We start from the raw sequence: 20,488 nt of genomic DNA on the forward strand, positions 1-20,488 counted from the left end.
AAATGTGCTTGCTCTGTTAAACATCATTTGGGAAATATTTAAAAAAGAAGAAAAAAATTCAATGGGGGCTAATAATTCTGACTTCAACTGTATATATATATATATATATATATATATATATATATATATATATATATATATATATATATATATATATATATAGTTTACTGTAGTAAATGCTTTAGTATAACTATGGTAAATACAATTAGTTCATGATAGTATTTGCTACATTATGTAGTGTAATTCATTAATGAAGAGCAGTAAATATATTTATAATATAATGCTTATTCCAAAATATTACCTTAATTATAAATTACTATAATATTTTAAATGTGTAAAACCTGGTTTTATTGAATTTTTCGTTTTTGCTGTTAATCCAATAATTGTTTCTGTTTAGTACAGCATAATATTTGCTGTAAATAATTGAACTGAACAATTATACCTCATACCTTTCATTGACAGTTTTAATTCACACTGATATATGACTGACTAGGATTTAAGTTGCTTTGATTTAAAAATGAAAATTGCAAAAATGTAAGATGTAGCTAAGCTAAGCTACCTTTGCCAAGTAGCATTTCCCAGAGCGTAGCTTTTAGTGTAGTTAAGCTATATTGTAAGTAGAGTAGCTAATAGCTTAGCTCACTATATTTTTTTAAGTAGCTTGCCCAATGCTGGTCTGAAGAGGTCTGGGAAGGCCCACCAACAAAAAAGCCAAACAGTGTGGGAGTGGGGGTGGTTGGAGGGATTTATGAGGTGTTTTTTAGAGAAAGGAATTAGCTAGTCTTAAACTGAGGTATAGGATGAGGAAAAATGATTGATTGGACACTAAATGACAGCTCAGAATACGTACCTCCTGTCCAGAGTTCAGTGAGATGGGCCACCATCTGTGCATTCATCACCCAATTATCACTAAAACCGTCCAATGAAAGCTCTAACACAATGAATCACAACTTTGACTTGCCCAGTTAATCCAATAATCTAGAGGCAGGTGGCAAACAGCCCTTCTGATTGGCTGACCCCGGGCTGAGCACACTGGGTAATAAGTGGGTGTATCAATGCACTAATGGTTATAATTAGACACACACGGAGGAGCCGCACGCTTTTGCCACCAAGCCAAACTTCAGCCGACTGCAAAAACCAATGACCTCAGCATGGGCCGGACATAGATTTGAAACTCTTCCCGTTCAGGATGGCGTAATAATGAAAGTGGAGTTTTTAACCCCTCTTTTTTTTTTTGCATCAACACACACAATAAAAAAGAATGTAGAATCTAAATGGATTTAACAGAAATTGTGAGTGTTATTTAGAAAGGAAATGGCTTTGAAAGTAGACCCTGAGGTGGTTGATACTAAAATCTGTTGCGATAAGCCATTTTAGAGGAGCGAAATCTTCATTCACCATCGCAATGATGCTGCAGGGGAAGTGATAAATACTTTATAAGTGTTTTAACGCTTTACTTCAATTCATTGAGTGCTATTAAAACGCCTCGCCAACACTTTTTTTAAAAGTTCATCACTTGCAAGTTTTAGATTTTTTAATGTGTATAATTTGTTATCAGTTATCCGTTTATAGTGGTCTGCAATCATGTGATGACAGATCCACACTTACATGTGCCAAACTCATAAACCGTGACCCTCACACCAACACCAGCACTGTTTACACAGACCGGAGAGGGCAAACAGGCTGTGGACTTTACGAGCCAACATTCACGCCTGTGCGTTTGTCTGTTTGTTTACGCTGGCCGTTGTGGTTCGTCAGGCTCAGCAAACATGAAAAGATGTGATTGAGAACGATAGAAATGATGGTGAGGAAAGAGACAGACAGACAGACAGACAGAAAGAGGCAGCCGTAACTTTAGGCGGCTCCAGAAACACGCTGTATGATCGGGTTACAGAGCTGCGACCGCATGGCCATCTCCCCGGAGAGGATCAGGTGAATTCCCAGGATAGGGGGGCCTCAGAAGGCAGACACTCCAGATTTAATTATACGCTTTAAAGAGGATTATTCAGCTCTGCATGAGAGAGACAGATGACTACCTGCTCTCCCCCTCTTTTCCATCCCATCTTTTCTGTTTTTAGCTCTCCACCTCTTCTGTTTTGTCACGAAGGGTGTGGGATTAATGAGTGGATGTTGTTACCTGGGCAAGGAGGCATACTGTCGCTCGACGTCCTCATAGCGGGGTGCCAGTCTGGGGTCAGGGTTTCTCATCGGCATCTGGTAAAAGGCAAGAAGAGAGCAGAGTGAAAAATAGCCCGAAAGGTTTACATGACACATCAAATCATATTGGACTGCAGTGCAGCTATAGTACTGTTCATAGCAATGTCAACAAGGTAGCATTCTGTATACAGAAAACATGTTTGTAAAAGCAAATGGTCAATGTGAGGCTATTAACTACAAAATGCTATTTGTTTAATTAATATCTGTAGCTATGTTTCTATCCACCTATTTTTTATGACATTTTAGATATGCGCATAAAAAAACGGCTAATGGAATCGCCAAGATGTGCATAAATTTAGAAAATGCGCACAAAAAAACGTATGCGCAAAACTTTAAAAAAAAGCATAAACTACGATGGAAACATTTTTACCAAACAAATTCCAGTATGGGCTACGCAGTGGCGCAGTAGGTGGTGCTGTCACCTCACAGCAAGAAGGTCGCTGGTTCGAGCCTCGACTGGCTCAGTTGGGGTTTCTGTGTGGAGTTTGCATATTCACCCTGCGTTTGCGTGGGTTTCCTCCAGGTACTCCGGTTTCCCCCACAGTCCAAAGACATGCAGTACATGTAAATTGAGTAGGCTAAAATTGTCCGTAGTGTATGTGTGTAAATGAGTTTGTGTTGATGTTTCCCAGAGATGGGTTGTGGCTGGAAGGGTATCCGCTGCGTAAGAACGTGCTAAGTTGGTGGTTCATTCCACTGTGGCGACTCCGGATTAATAAAGGGACTAAGTCAAAAAGAAAATGAATGAATGAATGAATGAAATTCCAGTATGTGCATTAAAAAAGGACGTGATTTTGTTATAAGGGATCATGTGATGATTATGTGTGAATAGCCAAACCAGCAGGCTAAGCACATTGTAAACCACCTAAAATGTTGTTTTGGTCATTCTAAAATGCCTTAACTGTTTCAGTGTTAGTGTTATTATGTAATAAATTACCTCCAGAACTGTCAAGAGCATCTTTGCTCCGCGTCTCACGCCTTTAAAAGCCACCAGGCGCAAGTAATTCATTAAATAAAGAAAAGGTTGACGAAGCTTCTGCTAACACAGCAAATTCCATTTTTCACTCTTGATATTTGGAGCCAGATAATCAGGAAGTCACAACTTTGTTCTCTTTGACTACTTGGATGCAAACGCTGCTTTATTTGCATGTCTTATATGCGATATAATAGTTTTGCGCATACATTTAATTCACATCTTTGGATAAAAAAAACATAGCTAATAACTAAAGTAAAGGAACAAAAAGTTTACTAAAGTTGGTCATCATACTATATCGTAAAAAAAATATATTTAGTGTTCAGCATTTATAGTTTTTATTCAGCAAATACAGTAAAAACATTAATACTGCCTGTTTTGGATGTTTTTAAATATTTTAATATGTTTTAATATATTAACCATATTTTAATATATTTTATATGTATTCATGTAGGGCGACACGGTGGTGCAGTAGGTAGCACATTCGCCTCACAGCAACAAGGTCGCTGGTTTGAGCTTCGGCTGGGTCAGTTGGCGTTTCTGTGTGGAGTTTGCATGTTTTCCCCGTGTTCGTGTGGGATTCCTCTGGGTGCTCTGGTTTCCCCCACATGTGTGTGAATGAGTGTGTATGGGTGTTTCCCAGTGATGTGTTGCTGCTGGAAGGGCATCAACTGCGTAAAACATGTGCTGGATAAGTTGGTGGTTCACTCTGCTGTGGCAACCCCAGATTAATAAAGGGACTAAGCCGAATGTAAATGAATGAATGAATGAATGAATGAATGAATGAATGAATTGACGTATTCCTGAATTTTCAGCAGTTGTTAAAGGCATAGTTCATTGAAAAAGGAACATTTACTTTCAAACCTTTTTTGAGTTTCTTTCTTCTGTTGAACACTAAAGAAGATATTCTAAAGAAAGCTGAAAACCTGTAACCATTGGGTTCCATAGTAGAAAAAACAAATAATATGGAAGTCAATGTTAACAGATTTCCAACATTTTAAGAAAGAAAATTAAAGGTTGAAACAAGTGAAGGGTGAGTAAATGATGAACTATCCCTTTAGCACCAACTTTCAATATTAAATATATAAGCCTTCAGAAATCATTCACATATGCAGATTAGAGTCTGAGTCTGAACTATTGTCAATAAAAAGGCGCTAAGCTCTGCCCGAAAAGTCACTAGATTGTGTAAACACAAATACAGAGATACATTTTAAAGTCACGTCGATTTACTGGTTTGTCTATACGTGAACAAAATGGCAAATCAGCACTGTTTAAGAACGTGCTTAAATGTTAGCGGGAAAATGGACATTTTTTAAATTTCAGTATCGATTGGTACTGAATTCAACTATCGTGCAACCCTAGTAAGCAAGGTAAATTAACTAAATTTATTGCTGCTGGAATACAGTTTATCAGTATAGATATGTAGAGAATTTGCAGTAACCTCTCAGACGTAATAAAGTCAGGCAAGTTCCGAAATGGTCATTAAAATAACTGTGATTGTGAACAAGAAAAGATTAAACAATCAAATTAAAATGTTAAGACAAATGTTAAGACATTAAAAACAAAGGAGAAGCAAATCGGTTTGACTGTACCCAGGAAATACCTTACACTCGCAGTGCTAAATCATTTGTCTTCCGTACGCAGAAGAGTGATCTGTTCTTAAGGCTGATTTATACTTCTGCATTAAACGCACGCGTATGCTACAGCGTTGACGCATAGCCCTACGCCGTGGCCGTCGCTGACATGCACCTCTCAAAAAATGTAACTACACGTCGCAACGACACGTAGCGCAAGCTCTGTGATTAGTCGGCTTGGTAGCGCTGACGAGTCTGGGCGGGACCGAGAGCCGCGCGAATGGTGCGACCCCGATGGAGCGATTGTTTACAAGTGTGGAGTCCTGTGAAGGAGCTCCGGATGGAAAGTTTTGTTTTGTGTTTACCTCATAGTTAAAGTTGTTGCACGTCTGCCAATTCCTGCCTCAAAATGAGCGAGTTTGAGCCACTTGTACATTCAGGAAGTGTTCAGGAAAAGCAAAACACCAGCTAAGAAACTTGACACAGAGGAACATTTACACCTCACTGCCGACTAGCGTTTCGGAAGTGTTAATGCTGACCAACAGAGACAGCGCACAGAAATATAAATGCACAGCTACGCGTGTTGCATGCGCCGTGGGTTACGCCAGTCACTTGACTCAGAAGTATAAACCAGGCTTTAGGCTTTAGGTGCGAGAGACTACTGTATGACGACAGCGCCAATGGCATCACTCCTGGTTTGAAGAGAAGAGTAGGAACGGGACAGTATAGAAACATGAGAGTCTATCAAAATCTTGAGTAACACCAAAAAAATTAAGAGATTGTCGCTAGGGAGGTCTGAAAAGTGGCTAAATATCACAGCAAAGTCACTAAGTTGGCAACACTGAGAGGCTTAAAACATACCTCAACAATGTAATGCATTACTGTTCAGTATTTTAATTGTTTAATTGTAATTAAAAACAACAACAACAACAACAACAAACAATTTATTTGTCTTGATCTCCTTTTAATTTCTCAAATTGCCAAGAGGACACTACTCCACCTAGGCTGGCTCCTCTATCAGTCATCTCACTTTACTGTAAAAGTGCTCATTGTAAAACATCAATGACCATGCAAGCGGTTCATTCAATGCCACATTCATGACCAGTGCTGGCCCCGTCACTCTCTCCTGCCACATTCATCACAGAGTCACCTTCCCCCTTGAAATACCTGCTGTGCCCTGTAATCAAGCCATGAAAGGCAGTGTGAGTTGCTCACAAAGGCTGCTTATTGGGGGATTTAGTGCTGGGAGTCATGGGGAGGGGTAAAAAGCCAGATCCCAGATTATGTTTCTGAAAACAGGATGGAGTCTAGCAGTCTTCCAACCCTCCTGGACTAAGCCTGACTCGAGCCCGAGGAAGAGCCAGATTAACTGTGTGCATTACATTAGCAAGATGAGCAATCTCTTAAAAGACGAGCTAAACCCTCCCCTCATTCAGCATGCAGATTGGGGAGTATCTCCTATTTCCTTCCACTAAAGACTGACTCTTTCAATGGGATTTGCTCGTACTGCTTGCGATCGTGCCGTTTAGAGCCTGTATAAAACATTTAGAAGCTTCATTTCAGCAAGACTTTCCCCCATTTGTCGTCTTGTCCCTTGAAAAAGCAAAAAAAGATGACAGAGGATTGGGACTGCGAGATTCGTACCCTGACATATATAGGCAACTTAATAAATTATAAATACTGACATATAATCCATGAGGAAATTATTCCAGTAGATTTAGCAGGGCCTGACAGATGAAGGTTTGGGCCATTATGGAAAACTGGCTGCTTTTCCGAGGGCAATATGTGTGAAATTGTGTCATCTGTCTCAATGAGCTGATTTTAAATACACAGCTCGCTGTGCCACCACCTCTCTCTCTCCACTGTCCTCATAACGGCTGCCCTGCTGCCTGCATATTAGCCACATTTTTCCTCTTGGTCTCAAAAAAAAAAAAAATTAAAGGAAATGTCTTCAGGGCTTCAATATGTATGATGAAAGGACAGACACACATTACCTGGGGAAAAAAAGACTAGTTGAGTGAGAGGTCAGAAAAGAAGTGCTTCTGAATGAAAGAGGAAATGTCCTCTGTTTCAATCCGTCACATTTTTCTCGCTCTGTCTTCGCCTCTTTTTCAAGACATGCGATGAACTCTATGAGTAGCAGAAGCGGCTGTCTTTAGATGATGAAGTTCTGAATGAGGATACTATCTTATCTACAAATAGAGCAGATTTCACTTTTCGACAGGGCTTAAATACAGACCTTGACATTCAAAGCTCAATAATCAATATAAAACACAACAAAAGCATTTTGGGGACTGGAAAACATGTTTGTGAAATCAAAGCATCCACAACAAACATGATTTTGTGAAACCATTCGCATAGACATGTATAATGGATCGAGTGTACAGGCATATGAAAGTATTACAACTAAAACAGAATAGTGGACTGCATCACCATATCTGTGCATTTGTATAGTGTTTCTTTACAAAATACAATGCTAACTATAGCTTAGCCCTACCCCTTACCCCTCATTTTGTGCATTCATGTGAAGGGGTAGTGATGTCCCAATTCTCTTAAGCTTAAAGGCGTAAGGCTATGGGTAAGTACTAGATAGCCCTCGAAACTGAGAGTTTACAGGATCACACTCGAAACCTACGGGTATGAAAATTTCCCAGAATACACCATCTACAATGGCATACACAGCTATGTACCATCTACATAGCTGCACACAGAAGTCAGGAGATGCACAAATTTGTATTTTTTTTGTTATTGTTATGAATTTTTGCAACAAACAAGCATGTTTAAATAAATTCATAACCATATTTGTGTTTTCTGTCCTATCAAAAAAAAACTGTTAAAATAAAAACCGCTAATTTTTGCTATCAATAATCCATAATAACATAATAACTCTTGTATAGTAGTCCCATAACATTCTGACACTCGAATACCCTGTTAGAAAAGTCTTGTGTCTGGGTATGCCCTTATACAGTGTCTGCTATAATGTTAATGTTGTTTTCGTGTGTTTACATAGATGATTATGGCCATGATGTAAATGCACAGTACAGTTACGATCTTATTGCTACATTATATTGATATGATAACATGATATATGCCTTCAGTGATTTCCTGCAGTTAAATACCAAAAAATAACACAACTGGAATAACTACAGCAGATGCCATTGTCAATCTCATATGAAGCAAGAGATCGCAATGACATATGATGAGGTGTGCAGGTGTGTAGTGCTGTCCCATTTCTTAGGGGTAAATTTTGAAGGGATCATTTTGTTCTCTGTATGCAAATCTATTTGTTTTTAGTACATTACAGTCATGAAAAAATATATATCCATTAATGTTGCCATGAATAGAGCTCTACTCTATGCAACATTTTTAAGGCATAGTATCCAACTGAACAATATGTCATCATTTACTCACCCTTCACTTTTTCCAAACATGTTTTGACTTATCTGTTGAACAGAAAATAAGATATTTTGAACTAAGCTAGAAACCTGAAACAATTGACTCCAATAGTATTTGTTATTCATATTATGGAAGTGAATGGTTAAGGTTTCTAACATTCTTTAAAATATCTTATTTTGTGTTCAACAGAATAGAGAAACTCATAACAGTTCGGAATCACCTGAAGTTGAGTATACAGTGAGTAAATTTTTTTTTTTTTCTTTTTTACTTCAATGTGGCTGTCAATTGAATACTGAAATTGAGACTTCCATCTTATCTCTAAATGGAGCAGATTCCACCATTTGGCATGGTAGAAATACAGACATTGGCGTTCAAAGTTCAATCTTTAGTATAGAAACACATTTTAAGGATCCTTCTCTAACAGGCAGTTATATCTGTCTGGATCTGCCCCGCTGTAATGACGGCAGTGATTTGCTTCATTATTTGGCTGTGCCCTCGCATTCACACCATGTTGCTAACTGTGTCCACACTCTGCCCTCTCACCATCTGTGCTTTCAACTCCGACAGAAGCTGCCAATCCATGCTGACCAAAAACCAGCCAATCGGGAGGAACTGGACAAACTGAAGAGCATGAAATGAACCCCCACCCCCAGAAACTGATAACAGTGCATACAAAGATGAAAAACACCTTTCCAGAGACCTAGCCTGTGGCCAAAAAGGAGACGAAGAGATCAATGATGGCTTCCTCTTATTTAAGGGCTGATCAGATAAAGAAGTGGTGTGGCACAGCAGTTAAGGCTGGTAACCGGAAGGTTGCTGATTCGATCGCTACTAGAAGTGAGTCATCACCACTGTGCCTGAGGAGGTTTATAATATCTGGAGAGAGAGATACGTTAGAATTCCCATTCACTTCAGTGGCACCTGCTTCGCTGGAAACATCTTTCCTTATGGGCCAATCAGCTGAGCTGCGGTTGCCATGAGACTAATCACTATAGGCACAGGTAATTTACATCTCTATAACACTGATTGGCTGAAGATACAACGAGATTGTGCACTTAAAAGTGACTATTCAGAGATGTGACTTTTATGCTAAAGAGAAGTGCAGATTGGTAAAACAATGGCTTATACTCAATGGTTGGTTCCAGAAGTAAAAATCCTATTCATTTTCTCAAATTATTTTTACAGAGAATTTATAAAACTTGAAAGGAAGACCTACTGTGAGCTTCGAGGTTGTTAATTGATGGTATATGTTTCTGCTGAAGTCTGTACTATATAAAACGTGTTTAATAACCATTTATAACAGCAACATTTCTTTGTGCTGAATCTCTTTCTGACTGATTAAATGATTCAAAAAATAAGTTTTTACTTATTAGAGAATTACAATAGGCAAATCAAACCACACAAAAACTTTAATGATCAATTATTGCTATGAATAAAACTATGTTTGTATGTAGGCTATAATCAATGGATTGCCATGCGCTAAAGGATTTTAAATGCATAACATGAAGGAAAGGTCATTTGCCAAGTTCTAGACAGGTTACAGTGCAAAAATCTATATATATATATATATATATATATATATATATATATATATATATATATATATATATATATATATATATATATATATATATAATTATTTTTTTTTAATTAGTTGAGATATGTTAAGCCCAGGTCAGATCACACGATTTTAATTGTCCGTTACGAAAGTTACTATATTAGAATATGTGATGTTTTTCCTGAAAAAATCCTGACTTGTCGTGGGTAACAAATGTTATTTTAATCTCAATTAACACTGATGCTTGCAGACAACTAATAACTACATTATTTAAGTGCATTTGTTACGACATGGATAAGAGCAAACTTATGATTCCTTTTTAATACTAAAATATTTTCTTTGAAATCTAAATATATCTTTTTCTGCCATGGGTTTCTTATTAAACACTCTCTCTCCTGAACTTGCCGAGAGTTAGACAGAGAAAATGAAAGCACATCAGCAGCAGCAAGGAAAAATCCGATGTTCGAGACATAATCTTTAAACTAGTGACATATTAAAAAAACGAGCAAATATATAACTGAGGTTTGTGATACATCAATCACAGTGGAGCATTCATTAAATCCTTATTTTCCACATGGTGAAATAAATCATCCACCAATATAGTTGAGTAGTGCAGGGGCACAAACAAAAATGTAGTTCATATATTTGTCTTGGAAAAATATCTTTCTGAAACAAATTTTGTTTGTTAAAATAATTTTTATCTTAATTTTAATGTATCTTTTGTTGGTCAGCTATCTACAAACAAGAAAAACAAATAACGTTTGAGCTTAAGCACTTCAAAACAAGTCCGGTATATTTGCCAAAACATGAATTGCTGTGAGATTGTGTTGGTTTGTTAAATCAAATAATAATCTAGCCTAAATAAAATGAAAGTGAAATATTCACAGTTCAGAGAAACCTATATTAAACTGTTCTCATTATTAACGACAAATTTGAATAAGCAGGAAATGTAATACAATGTATTCGCAGCACTGAACATGTTCCCAGATTACCTCAAAAAAACAAACCCTTTGGATGAGAGAACTGAGATGAGAAAACACGTTGTGAAAATGAAGATGTCTGCACATTTGTGCCAGTCTGTCAGATAAAATAGCTTAAAACACTTTAATATGTTTTAATTTAATTTGTTTTATTTTCTATATTGCAGTGTTTTTTTCTTATGTTTCCTTTTTTTTTTTTGCTTCCACCGTTTAAAATCTGTGTAGCTAATTTTCCACGCTATATAAACTGGCTAAAGTTTACTGGCGGCAAAAAAATTATATGGACTGAATTTAAACAAGCAAATAAAATTCAAAGTTGAACATTACTGAATTTAATTATTTTGTTTAAATTCAGCCCATATAAATTATTTACAACCACTTACCTTAAAAAAATGCATATTCAATAAATAATTTTTTCAGTGTATGTCAGATGAATTCAAATTACTTTACAGTCTAACAACAGGCCAAATCCTACTTTATTAGCCATTTTATTAACCTAAAATCTATTATTATTATTATTATTATTATTATTATTATTATTATTATTATTATTATTATTATTATTATCATCATCAACATCTTTAAATAAAAAAGATTTACATTTATGACAATCTAAAATGCTTCATGGCATTGTAGTCCCCCTCATTAAATCCATTACACAACCTTTTACCTGTGTGCTTGTGTAATGCTTTGTAATTTATCTTGCAGCAAGTTGATTTGTTCAAACACTTCAACAAAGCTTTTATTTAAAATTCCCATTGGAAACATGAATATGAAAATAATTCTTGTGGAAAAAAAAGGCTGCATACAAAGTTGTACTTGGTAATATCAGCAACAAATTAGTAAATATGCAACAGCAAATACTACCAATATCAATTAACATAGCTTCTTTTGTTAAAAAATTGCTCAATTTGAATAGTCAATGGGGGAAATGCGTGGACGCTAACAATGGAAAACATCTAATGAGAGCATACTAACCAGCAAAACCTTGACCCCCTGTTAGCACCCTTGAGTAAAGCATTTTACCGCAGGTTTCTCAAGAGAGAATGTCTCAGTAATAAGTTCATGACGACAGCCTAGGGTGAAATTCTGTAGAGACTTAACTGGCTTGTTTCTACCTGGTAATAATGTTTTGGTAGATGATTTTGTTCACTAAAGGTCAGCTGATAAACATCACTGTTTAAACCTGGAATTATTATGTGCACAAATAAGACTCTTGTGATCATTTTTGTCCTTGAACACATTTGATGACAAGAGCATTTACACTATGAAAGCATTCTGTTAAAATGCATGCTTGGCTACTGATGAAAGTGTTTGATAGAGGACTTAAAAGCTAAAAATGCGTTTGAACTGGTTTGCACCTATATTTAGCATCACCCACTTAAATGGAGTAAGTTCACAGAACTCATATAGATTAGTTTTTTTTTAATCTGAAATGTTTTGTTGCAATCAGTTTCCTCAAACGGTTTGAGTTGCCTTAACTTATTGGGTTTTACAGTACTCAGTTGGTTTGAGTTCTCTTCATTTATTGGATTTTACTGTGATTGAATTGGTTAAATTACTCAAATTAATTTAACAGTACTCATTAGGATTAGCTTTTGAACAAATTGTTTGTTGCAATCGGTTTCCTCTAACAGTTTGAGTTCGCTTAACTTTTTGGGTTTTACCTTTTGGATCATATATACATATGGTTTCTTCTTGTTTTTAATCCATTTATTTCTAAAAACCCAGGAACTTGATGCATTTTGTCAATGAAAACCATGTCATTTGTATGATGCTACTGTATATGGTCATTTTAAAACCTCATTTGAAAAGTTATTTCAAATTAGTTGAAGCACCTCATTTAAGAAGCCCCTGTGGAGATTACGACTTTTTCATATATTTAATTTTTTTTAACCTATAAAAAATGACTAAGTTTTGTTGTCCTTTGGTGTGACACTCATTTATGAAATTATTATTAAATGTCCTACAAGTCATGAAGAAAACAATCACAATTGAATATATTATCCAGGATTGGTCAGCCCAGTCACCAGACATGAACATTATTAAGCATGCCTGGGGTAAGAAAAAGGAGGAGGCTTTGAAGATGAATACAAAGACTTTTGATAACCTCTGGGAGTCCTGCAAGAATGCTTTCTTTGCCATTCCAGATGACTTCATTGCATTGAGTCATTGCAGAGATGTATGGATGAAGTCCTCCAAGCTCATGGGAGTCATACACAATATTAATTCTCTTTCCACGGCACTACGACTTTATATTTTATACTGTACTTTATTTCTGTTAAGTGACAAGACTATTGTCTAAGCAAAGTCAGACCTTACTGTCCTAATTAAATAGTTAAAAATCAAGGCATGATCATATTTTTTTATTGTAAAATATATGTAATCTAAAGGCCTTTGCCTTTCATATAAGACACTTCTGATACCAAATGATCAACTAGAAGTCAAATTATTATTTGTTGTTCCTTAAACTTGAATAGACGACAAGACTTTTGTCAGGCATATACAGTGTTGTTGCTTATAAGTTTTAAGAAAAAAAAAATCAATTTCTAGTTGATCGTATTTTAAAAGATTAGTTTGTAAAAATAAAGATAAATTGCTCTCACGCTATTTGTATATTATTATGTGTTGTTTATCTTAATACCTATTTGTCATCTACCCACATACTGTATATATACACTGTTGCTATAAAACACCGCAGCAACAAAATGAAAAATAATATTTATAATTATAATAAAATCTCACAACAAACTAGTTAAGCAAATTTTTATGTTTCTGCAAAATCCCCTTTTGACATCTGCACATATAAGTAGGTGTGTACAGCTAAATGAGTTGTGACTGTGTGTGTGTGTGCTTGCTCAGGGGCCAGCGAGGTCCCTCTCTGGAGAGTGTGTGTATTCATTCGTCGGCTCAGAACAGTGCAGGGCTCATGCATATGTAAAAACGGCGAGATGAAATCAGTCTGATTGTACAGTTCACCGCGGGCTAGGTAAACAAATGAACGTGCTGGAAGGGCAGGGTGGGGTGTTGCTGAATCACCCCCTCAAACAGGCCTCACCTCTGGCCTCATTAGAGTGGCTTTACCTGCAGGCGCCACCAAAGAAATCTCTTGATCTGACCGTGCAAACTCACGCCTGCGACATTATCGAGAGTTTGCTCAAGCCGGGCCAGACTAACAGCGCTGGAAATGGCACTTGTTAAATGTTAATAACCCATAAATGAGTTTATTCATGAAGAAACCTTTAGCGGTACAGATTAATCTGTCCTTTCCGCTCGCTCTGCTAACTGAATACGCTGCGTGATCAACCTACTTAATGTTGAGTGCATGGCATCCATACATTTGACGTGGGCTGAAACAAGTCATACATGTCAGCCAGGATATAATGAATGGTAATACATGGAAAATATATGTATACATATATTTATGTATATAATAGGATACAGAATGTGGCGGATTTGAAAGTGTAGGGTTCACACTTAACTGCTTATGCATCTAACCACCGTGACCTTGGTAGTTTGGGCTTCTATTATAGTTTCACAAATTACTTGTGGGTGTTGGTTTAGTTTCAGAAAGTGTAGTATACAAATAGACTCTGCTGCTTCAGTAAACACATAGAGTGTTAATTTGCCATCGACGTGCAAGTGTTTACAATTTATAACACTGTGATTGCTTTATATTCCTTGTATTAATTGTCAGTGATCAATGATATTTGTATACTTAAAAAGTTACAATCAGCCATTACTAAACAAACATGTCTTTTTTTTTTAATAAGGAGAGTTTTTTAATTGCATCTAAATTTGCTTGCTTTATAAATTTCTATTAATTATTTTAATTATTTCAACACCATTTCAATCTTTATCTTACTTTAGAATGCATCTTTACAACCAGACAAACCTTTATTGGACAAGGGAAACATAGTATACCTCTGTAAATATATTAGGAATGCACAATATATCGGTGGCCATATCGTTATCGGACGATAAATTCTATTTTTAATGTTATCATTATTGGTCGGATGTCAAAATCAGTCCTATATCTTTAAGCCGATAGATTACATAATTATACAGAACTGCCTGCCTAGCGCATACATAGGCCAAACTTGTTTAGACTTGTCTAGTGCACTATAAAGGCTTTCTTAAAACTTTTATTCCTTCAAAGCCCGTCCTTTTTTGTGTGGTATTGCTATGTGCTAATAACTAAGTAAGTAGCCATATTCCTTATCATTGTATATATGCTTGATAGTGTGTATTTTGGTTTATATCGCCTCAGGAAAAATATTACAAGTGTGAACATAATAGCAGTGGTGCACACGTTCTAAACAACTCATTGGGTTGTTTGTAATCTAATGATTATGTGTTATTATCAAAGCGTTGCCTGTCATCTGTCGCTGATATAAGATTGTATTCAGTTTAATCAGCATATGATTATTAGACATAGGTCGTCAGTGCTGCATTTATAAATGTGCCGCAACAAAGATTTTGTTTCCATTTCTTCAGGATGAGGGCACAGCAAAACTATGTTTGTAAGGAAAATTTTTTACTCAACAGCTTTTCGAATCTGGAAATGGTGAAATTCGGATTTGCTGCTCGTCCTCTTTTTAAAAAAACGCGGTTCGAGTTTGTGTTGATTGTCCTGTCTACAAATTTAGTAAGTTTATGCTTATTCAGGTCGCAAAGTTAGCATTTGAAAATTTACAGTAGAAATATAACTTCATGGAACATAATCTTTACCATGTTCTAATGATTTTTAGCATAACTTTCTGGGACAATAGTTCCCAGATTTTCACAATAAAAAAACTAAATAACTGCAGTTCACCTCATCCAGCCCATTTTACAAAGTCATAACTTTTCATAAAGTCATAACAGCAATTTTGCTGTTCCAGAAGACGTGTTAAATTGAATTCAGGAGGAATTGACAAATTATATCAGGGAGGATAACAAAGAAGATGATCAGCACAATTATTATGAAAAGAAAAAAGTTCATTCTCTCTGTTCCCAACAACTATCTTCTCTATCCCAAAAACTGCATCCAAACCAATGTACTCTGTAGTGCAATAACTCAAATTAAACATCATAGAGAAAATTTTGAATCAGAGAAAGAGTTTTCTACAGCCTGATCTCATATTTTGTCAGTTTAGTGGCTAATTCATGCAAACTTGTATGAGTTCAGTCGTATGAAAATGTACGATTTTAAAAACAAGTTGTGACACCAAACATAAACCCCTAAATCCAACCATCATTGGGGATAAACAAATCGTACTAAATTGTACGAATGAGATTGTATGAATTCATACGAGTTAACCACTAAATCGTCTGCAGTACTCTTACAGTTTTTTAAAGACATTTCTTTGTCAAAATCATTTAGTTACTAAGTTTACAGTAATATAACCACAATATTATGGACTGAAAATCCTCCAGTTTACACAGCTCTCAGATCGCTGTAAATGCTGTAAATGCATTTCACGGCCCTTTAAAGTAACAAAAACATTTGTTGTCATGATATTTTGTCATATAATTATTTTATAGAGATTGAGGGAGCACATAGATTTTCAACTAAAATTACTTAACTTGTGCTCTTAACATAAATGAACATATCAGGGGTTTGGAATGACATGAGGGTGCATAATAAAAAAATAAAAACATTTTAAAACTGTACGTCATTTGATTAGCATACCAGTATGAACCATTTAGATACAACCATGGCCCAGTGACAGCACTCATACCTTTATTTCTAAACAAATGTTTGAAGAGATAAGAAAAGCTGTGGGTCACAAGGACAGGACTTAAGAAACTCTGCCTTAACAAGACATCAAAAAGTGTGGAAAATGTGTCAAGAGAGTAAAAAAAAGTGCCCAGCAGAGTGTTAAAGAATCGCCCCCGTGCCAAACTCCACCCAGGGTGAGGATGGTCAGCAATAAACACGCTGGACGTCTGACTGACAGACACGCTGTCAGAGCTCAGCTTCATAATGACGGCCATTGGGAGAACTGGCGGCCGCTGAATCCTCCATCCCACTCGTCCTGCTCCTTCACAGCTAATGGCCTACAGAAAGCCATTTCACGGCGTGCCGAGCAGAGGAGAGGAGAGATGAGAGGGTAATTCAGGCGGAAGAGACTGACACAGCCGGTCGTAAAGCGTCCTCCTTCCCATCCCAATCCAGGAGCCATCAGCGCCATTACCTGGACCTCCGCTTGCCCGACCCACCCGCGCTGAAACTTATTTTGACGTATTCAACCCTGACACAAGGCCCTCCTCACCTTTAAAATCAACGCAAAATGACATTTGAAACTCATTTTCTTCTATAATGTAAAGTATTTCAGGGTAAAGCAAGAAAAAAGATGGAAAATGTGTTTGTCATTTCAGTGTTTTTGGACCCCACTCACCTTTATTGTGTGTGTGAGTGTGTGTGTGTGTGTGTACAGTTTCAATGCATTGTGTAGGCTTTCTTATTTTGTGCTGAACTAAATCATGCCTGGAAATGTGTTAAATGAAGTTAAATAAAAGTCTAGCAGAGTCCAGTATTTATGACCCGATTTTTTTAAGTGTCCATTTATAATAAAATAAAATAAAATAAAATAAAGACATGAAGATGATATAATATAAACCATTTTAATGGATGTAACCAAAAACAATGGTCCCAACAAATTTCCTGTTTTACATTTTTAGTTTCTAACACTTCCGACAATGCGAAAAGAGCCACATATTGATAAATAATGTTATGATGAATTGCCCCTTGTTACAGTTATGAAATAGTTTGGTAACAGATAGGAAATGTTCATGGGCCAATGACATGTCCACATTGAAATGGTCTATAATTCATCTAGTTTTCTGAGAAATTGGACAGCCGTGGAACTCATTTAAACCCAGCATAATCCCTGAGAGGAAATGACAATATGTAGAAAGATGTATTTATTAATCCATACTCCTTATTAAACCACAGTGACATATATTCTAATAACGGAACTGAACATGTTTAGGCAGCCTTTATACTTGTGAACATTTGTTGCTGATAATTAAATGTCCAAAAATGAATTAACTGATCAAATTCCAAAGCAGTAATATCATTATATGTATTGTTCACTGACATTAACATTTCTAATAGGTTCAACAGATGATCTCACCATTTAAGCTCATGCAAGGTAAGTTGGATAACACATTTATATAGATATACTAACATATTCAACATGTATTATCTGTGTGTGATTGGCAAAAAACTTGATTTGACTACTAAATCTTAAATGTGTTGCATGCAATTTTTATTTATCTTAGATCAATAAGCAAAATCTGGACTACATTCACTCAACCAGGTAAAGGTATATATTGCACATCCATTTTCCAGCTGCTTATTTACAGCTGTACATCCATTTTCCAACCTACTAGATACGCAATTATACGTAGAAGGATATTTACACTGTTACTGGCTAATGACCACAGAAATCTACTTTTGTTTTAATCAGCAAGTTTAAGACAAGTAAGATGCTTTGATCTGCTACCTGATTTCCTACCTGGGAGAATCATCTCATGAGCTCATTGAAGACTACCAGGTGCATTAAAATGCTTAAGTTAGTTTCTTCTTTAAGTGTTAGAGGCATATTAGTACTTTTATATCCCCCAAAATGTTAACTTTTGGCTAACTTTTAAAAACTTTATTCACTTTATGCAACAGAGCACAGGTCTTAACATCAGTACAGTCTATTATAGCATAAAAAAGAGATAACATTTAATAAAATTGCAACTAACTCTACAGCAGGGGTTCTCAACCTTTCTCACTTTAGGGCCCACTTCTTTCCCTGATCAATTTTTGAAAGCCCATTTTTTATATTTATATGCCTTCTATCATTTTCTATAATTAGCATTTCCTAAAAAAAAACATACTTTAATTTAAACTAATTATAAAACCAAAACTTTATATAAACTTTATAAAACCACAACTATATATATATATATATATATATATATATATATATATATATATATATATATATATATATATATATATATATATATATATATATATTCAATTATTTTATTAATTAGGCTTAAATTGGTTGTGATATTCTTTGGCTAAAGACAACTGGTTTACATTAACCAATTGCTTGAATAAAATAAACTGAGCACAGGATTTGATTGTATCAATCGAAATAGACTGAATTATGAAAACAAAGCTTTAAAAAAGGTATTTTAATACTGAAGCAACAGTTATAGGAATACGTTCCACCAAAAATGAATTTATTCACCCTCATAGCACAAAACGAGTTCAAAACCCGGCAAGTGTGCTTCGCTCTGTTGGTAGAGATTGTATGAAATGCTCTAGGAGTAAGGGTGGAGAAAATGCTGATGTTTTGTGACAGGTCATATTTAATCTAAGACACGCTGTTCTGTCATGTGAAGGACTGGAGCGATATTAATATCTGCATTGATAAATAGGCTCCATTACTCCATCATGTTCAGTGCTCATAAAACACAGTCAGCAACGGGTAGCATAAAAAGTCTGGGGAGAAAAAATCCCAGTTAATAACATCCAGATCCATTGCAATTTGTTAAGATCTGGCTTTTCAAAACCGCATGCTGCAGTGAAAAATGAAAAGCCCAGAGTTTCGACTACTTTTTCAGCTGAATCAAGACTTTCGTCATTCATCCAAGTCTCTGTCATTTATTTCTTCAGCTCAGACATCTGATCACCTTCTCCAAAGTGCATGAATAACCAAACATGTCAATTTTAACCTGAGGGCAATCATTTCTTGTTCTGAGCTGGCCATATGGGCACTGACAGAACTCTAAACACACACTGTTTTCTGCTGGAGAGGAGCAGCGAAGGAGACATCTCAATCTTTACACCAAAACAGAGTCAGATCTGCCATAATGATGCATGAATAACTAAAGGCCCCACTGGAATCAGGAAGCTCCCCTGGGCAGCAGTGGAAGCAAGTAAGAAGCCTGGGTCATGTGCATGATATAAACTGTAGTCATTATAAGAGAAAGGATATCAATGGAAATCTATATGATAATTATTTGTTTTGATGTGGGGTGCCCAAACTTTTTCATATCATCAAAGGGTACCATGGGCCAACTTTTGCCTAGTTTGGGCATCTCTGGTTTAGTTTAAAGAATCTTGGCCTAAAACTTGATTATCATTTTATCATTCTAATAGCATCCCAAATCTACTACGACTTACATTAAATACAAATACATTTGCAATTTATTGTATTTAATAGTGGTTTGTTTTGCAACAATTTTGTCTATTGATGAGGATAATGATACAGTCATTATACTGTAAAAAAATTACCAAATGATAAGTCACATATATCTATTTGGTTTGACATATTGACTATCCAGACTTAGGTATTGTACATATATATATAATATATATATATAAGCGCTGTCAAAATTAACGCGTTAACGCATGCGATTAATTTTAAATAATTAACGCGTTAAAAAAATTAACGCAATTAACGCAGTTCAGGTTTTTTTACTTCCTGTTGTGGTGGACGTGTGTTCAACATGCAAGAAATGTGGATAAGACCAAGGAAGCACTTTTTGAAGGCAAGTTTCAGTATAAAACAATTAGTTGCATCACAAGTTATCCAGAGTTTCATGCAATTTCGGGTGTTTTATTTTTAACTTTCGACATCTGTTGTAAGTTGATACCGCATGGCGAACAGAAAGAAAATCCTCCGCATTTCGTGACTCTGTGTTCCTTTAAGGTAAAGTTCCTTTTAAGGCTACATGGTAGAATTGTAATAAGAGTATTATCTTAATCATATTAAAATCGGAGTATTGGTGTCTTATG

The 20,488-nt window shown here is 35.9% G+C and overlaps 1 protein-coding gene across 4 annotated transcripts in view; it reads right to left on the reverse strand.

The window, feature by feature from the left end:
- The window catches only part of pard3bb (par-3 family cell polarity regulator beta b), a 702,275-nt gene that overhangs the window by 30,946 nt on the left and 650,841 nt on the right, over positions 1-20,488 (reverse strand). For all 4 annotated transcript variants that reach the window (XR_015499247.1, XM_087267580.1, XM_087267579.1 and 1 more), the window contains one exon: positions 2,138-2,214. Coding sequence is in view for 3 of the 4 variants with exons in the window: in XM_087267580.1 (XP_087123706.1) it covers positions 2,138-2,214 (77 nt within the window). In the remaining variant the exon portion in view is untranslated. The remainder of the gene's footprint in view (positions 1-2,137; positions 2,215-20,488) is intronic.

Source organism: Danio rerio, chromosome 9 (genome assembly GCF_052040795.2).
Source record: "Danio rerio strain M-AB ecotype USA chromosome 9, GRCz13ab, whole genome shotgun sequence".
Classification (NCBI taxonomy): Eukaryota; Metazoa; Chordata; class Actinopteri; order Cypriniformes; family Danionidae; genus Danio; species Danio rerio.